Here is a 3,815-nt window from a genome sequence, read left to right on the forward strand (position 1 = left end):
ATGATTTTTCCTATATATTAAATAACTATCTATGGTGAGCCCTAAATTAACTAAAAAATCTGTAAATAATTTGAGATGATACACCATTTGTGAAATTAATGGGCCTAGCACAATTAATTGCTCCTCCCCAAATTGCAGTTTAGTTCTCATTAGAGAAATGACCCTCAGTTTGTGTTCTTTTTCACAAGGGAAAGATGCGATATTTTAAAACATTTTTGTCCAGCAGACTCTGAAAATTTGAGGGTTTTCCCTTCTTACAATAATGGAATATTATAGAAAATTCAGGATAATGTGATTTGATGTGTCAAGAGAAGCTTAATTTCAAGACATTGTTATGTTCAGAAGAAGAATAAATTGCTTGGTAGCTGTTATGTTCAGAAGAATAAAGGCCTATGTTAGCACTAAAGACATTTGAGGAACTTCCTTAAATGCAAGATATCGCAGAGGCAGCTTCTATTTTGGAATAAGTTGTGTTTAGGGAGGCAGTGTGCAACCCAAAGCAAAGTCAAGTGAGGGAAAAGAGCTAATGATCATTGAGCTTCTATCTGTTGGGCGTTATTTACCTGTATCACCTCATTCATGTATTTTGCAGATGAGAAACAGGCTATGAGATGCTCACCCTGCTGTTTAGTGGCAAAGACAAAATTCAGTTCAAGTTCTGTCTGGCTCAGTCCCAAGGATGGTGTGAAGCACACAGGATGGTGAGGTCAGCTGTAGGTGCTATCAATAGAGATTTTAGGAGAATGTTCTAGCAGATAAGTAGGGGAAGGGGGAAAAAAAAAGAAATTTAGAGCAAGTCTATGCCAGTAGTGATCGTGTAGACATGAAGATGTTGGGGTTCAAATTAAAGTTACAGAGAAAAAAGGAAAGCCAAGATATGAATGGTATAAGGAAAACAAAAGCAGATTTGTTGACAGAATTTAGTTGAAAATACAAGGGGAAGTTTTAATTAATTTGGATGTGCTTAATGAGGAACAGTGAATACATAAACTATCTATTCTCATCCAAGTATTTGTCTATTTTGAAAGTTTTTCTTTCTCACCTTTCTTGGTATTGTCTCCATGTCCAGATGCCCTTGGAAATTACCCGAAGTTTTATCCAGAACCGGGATGGGACGTATGAGCTGTTTAAATGCCCTAAAGTGGAAGTAGAGAGCATAGCAGAAACCTACGGTCGTATAGAAAAACAACCAGTGCTACGACCCTTGGAACTAAAAACTTTTCTCAAAGTTGGTAAGTGATTGGTGGTTTCAATAGTGCATCTTCCTGTGAAAGTCAACTATGTGCATCACATTGTCTTAGATTTTGGATCTTGACCTTAAATAAAGAAGGCACATTTATTCATCTTGTAAAGGTAATCATGAGATAGGGTATTTTGTTTCATCTGAGCCAGGGCTCAAAAAATAAAATTATAGAAGTAATAAGTATTCATTATAGAGAAATCATAGATTTTATGAAGAAGAAAAATAACCACCTGTAATTGCACCCACCAAAAACAGCAACCTTTCCAGACTCTTTTTTATACATGAAGAGTTTCTAAAACATGGGATCATACCTCTTTTCCCTTAAAAATACAGTGTCCCCCAAAAAATGTATACACACTTAGAATAATTATTAATTCCAATCAGCTAAATCTGAAAAGAAAGAAACATAGAGCTATCAGCTGTTAAAGTGTGTATACATTTTTGGGACACCCTGTATATATGTAGGAATATAGTCACAAGAATTTGACAAAATAATTATAATGTCTAAATTTCTCCTAAAAGAATAAGTACACAATTAGGTAAATGAATGAGGCCTGCTTGATAGATAGTAATACTAAGGTAATTTAAATTATGGCTGGCATTCATTCATTCATTCTTCATTCAACAAGTCTTTATTGAGTGCCTACTATGAACCAGGCACTATGCTATCTTGGGGTACAGTGATGAACAAAAGTGACATATTTTACTGTCCTGGAAAAGATGATAGTCTAATCAGTGGAAAGAGAGGGGAGTATTAGATGGCTAGAAGTGTAGGCTCTGAAGTCCAAAACTGCCTGGAGTTAAAGTCAGGTCCACCTACTAGTTGTGTAACTAAGCAGGAAGACTTCATCTGTCCTCACCTCAGTTTTTTCATCTGTAAATAGGAATCACAGAATCTGCCTCTCAGTGAGTTGCTGAGCATTAAATTAATGCATTGTAAATCACTTAAGATAATACCTGGCATAGTAGGTGCTCATTAAGTGCTAGTTGTTATAGTTGTTATTATTAAATTACTAGAGGCCCGATTACTAGAGGCCCGATGCATGAAATTCGTGCAAGAGTAGGCCTTCCTCTCCCGGCTGCTGGCACCGGCTTCCCTCTGGCACCCAGAACCTAGGCTTCCCTCTGGCCGCCAGCAGGCACCTAGGACCCGGGCTTCACTCACAGCCCCGGCTTCGTCCGGAAAGACGTCCAGTCTAATTAGCATATTATGCTTTTATTATTATAGATTATACAAATATGATAGTATTTGTATAGTACTATAAAAACATTTTTTAAAATATATTTTGATTGATTTCAGAAAGAGAGGAAGAGGAAGAGAGAAAGAGAGATAGAAACATGAATGATGAGAATCATTGATCAGCTGTGGAGATCGAGCCCGCAACCCAGGCAGGTGCCCTTGACTGGAATCGAACCCGGGACCCTTTAGTCCACAGGTTGACGCTCTACCCACTGAGCCAAACCGGTTAGGGCTGTTATTTTTTCTCATATAGCTTTTTTTAAAGCTTATTTTTCTTTTCCTTTTTTATTCCTGAACAGAGTGAGATCTGTCTAGACTCAAAATTTGGAATTGTACTAATCAGTGTTCCTTTCTTGGTCTTTTTTTGTCTTCAGGCAACACTTCCCCAGATCAAAAGGAGCCAACCCCTTTCATCATTGAGTGGATCCCAGATATCCTTCCCCAGTCCAAGATTGGCGAGCTGCGGATCAAGTTTGAGTATGGTCACCACAGGAATGGGCATGTGGCAGAGTACCAAGACCAGCGTCCCCCCCTGGATCAGCCCTTGGAACTGGCCCCTCTGACCACCATCACTTTCCCTTGAGGCAAAACAATGGAGTCTTTTGCTGCTGAATTTGCACGTCCCCATCCCTTGACAAGTTTAAATACCAGTTAGGTCCTTCGTGAACTGCTTTTAACTAAGATGCAATTTCTTAATACATCCAAGTGGATTCTGTTGAAAAACTCTGTAAATGGCCTTTTTGGTGCTGCTTTGTATAGTCCTCATTGTAGATGGGGTGGTATTTCTGGCTAGCGTGTTTAAAGGAACAAAAAGAAAACTAGCTCATTTTCCTTCTTAAAGGATTCACCTTTATAGTTTGTCTCAACCTTTGAAGTAGTTAGCAACACTCCACCTTACACTAACAATGTTGAAACATTAATAACATCTTGGCTCGGAAGAATGTTAGGGACCATTCTGGCAGAGCTCCAGTCATGCCCTTTTATTCTGTTATCAAATAAAGCACAGTGTCATTAGTTTTTCTAAATTATACCTCATGTTGGCCTGATTTTAAAATTATGGACCTTTGGGATGAATTTAGGTTACAGTGAAATAGGAAAAAGATGTCCAGGTATCAAGGGAATATTGACAAGTCAAACTAATGCTTCTATTTATTTCCTTCTTTCTTCTTGAAAAAAGTGTAACAACTGGTAAAATTCATTTCCTACTTGTGAGTTCATTGACCACAGAATGGAGACATGAAACACACAGAGGTGGAAGCCTGTTTTCAAGGAGAAAAGGGAATGAACATTTCCTATATAACTACTGTGTGCCAGGTACTTTTATTTGCATTC

General features: G+C 38.1%; 1 protein-coding gene across 2 annotated transcripts in view; it reads left to right on the plus strand.

Annotated features, from left to right (window-relative positions):
- The window catches only part of LOC102770438 (chromosome unknown open reading frame, human C2orf42), a 22,750-nt gene extending 19,239 nt beyond the window's left edge, over positions 1-3,511 (plus strand). For both annotated transcript variants that reach the window (XM_006775311.2, XM_015571509.1), the window contains exons 9-10: positions 1,070-1,232; positions 2,858-3,511. In XM_006775311.2, the coding sequence (XP_006775374.1) occupies positions 1,070-1,232; positions 2,858-3,066 (372 nt within the window). In that variant the 3' untranslated portion in view covers positions 3,067-3,511. The remainder of the gene's footprint in view (positions 1-1,069; positions 1,233-2,857) is intronic.
- Positions 3,512-3,815: the final 304 nt, after the last annotated feature.

The sequence above is a fragment of the Myotis davidii genome, unplaced genomic scaffold, assembly GCF_000327345.1.
Source record: "Myotis davidii unplaced genomic scaffold, ASM32734v1 scaffold247, whole genome shotgun sequence".
Lineage (NCBI taxonomy): Eukaryota > Metazoa > Chordata > Mammalia > Chiroptera > Vespertilionidae > Myotis > Myotis davidii.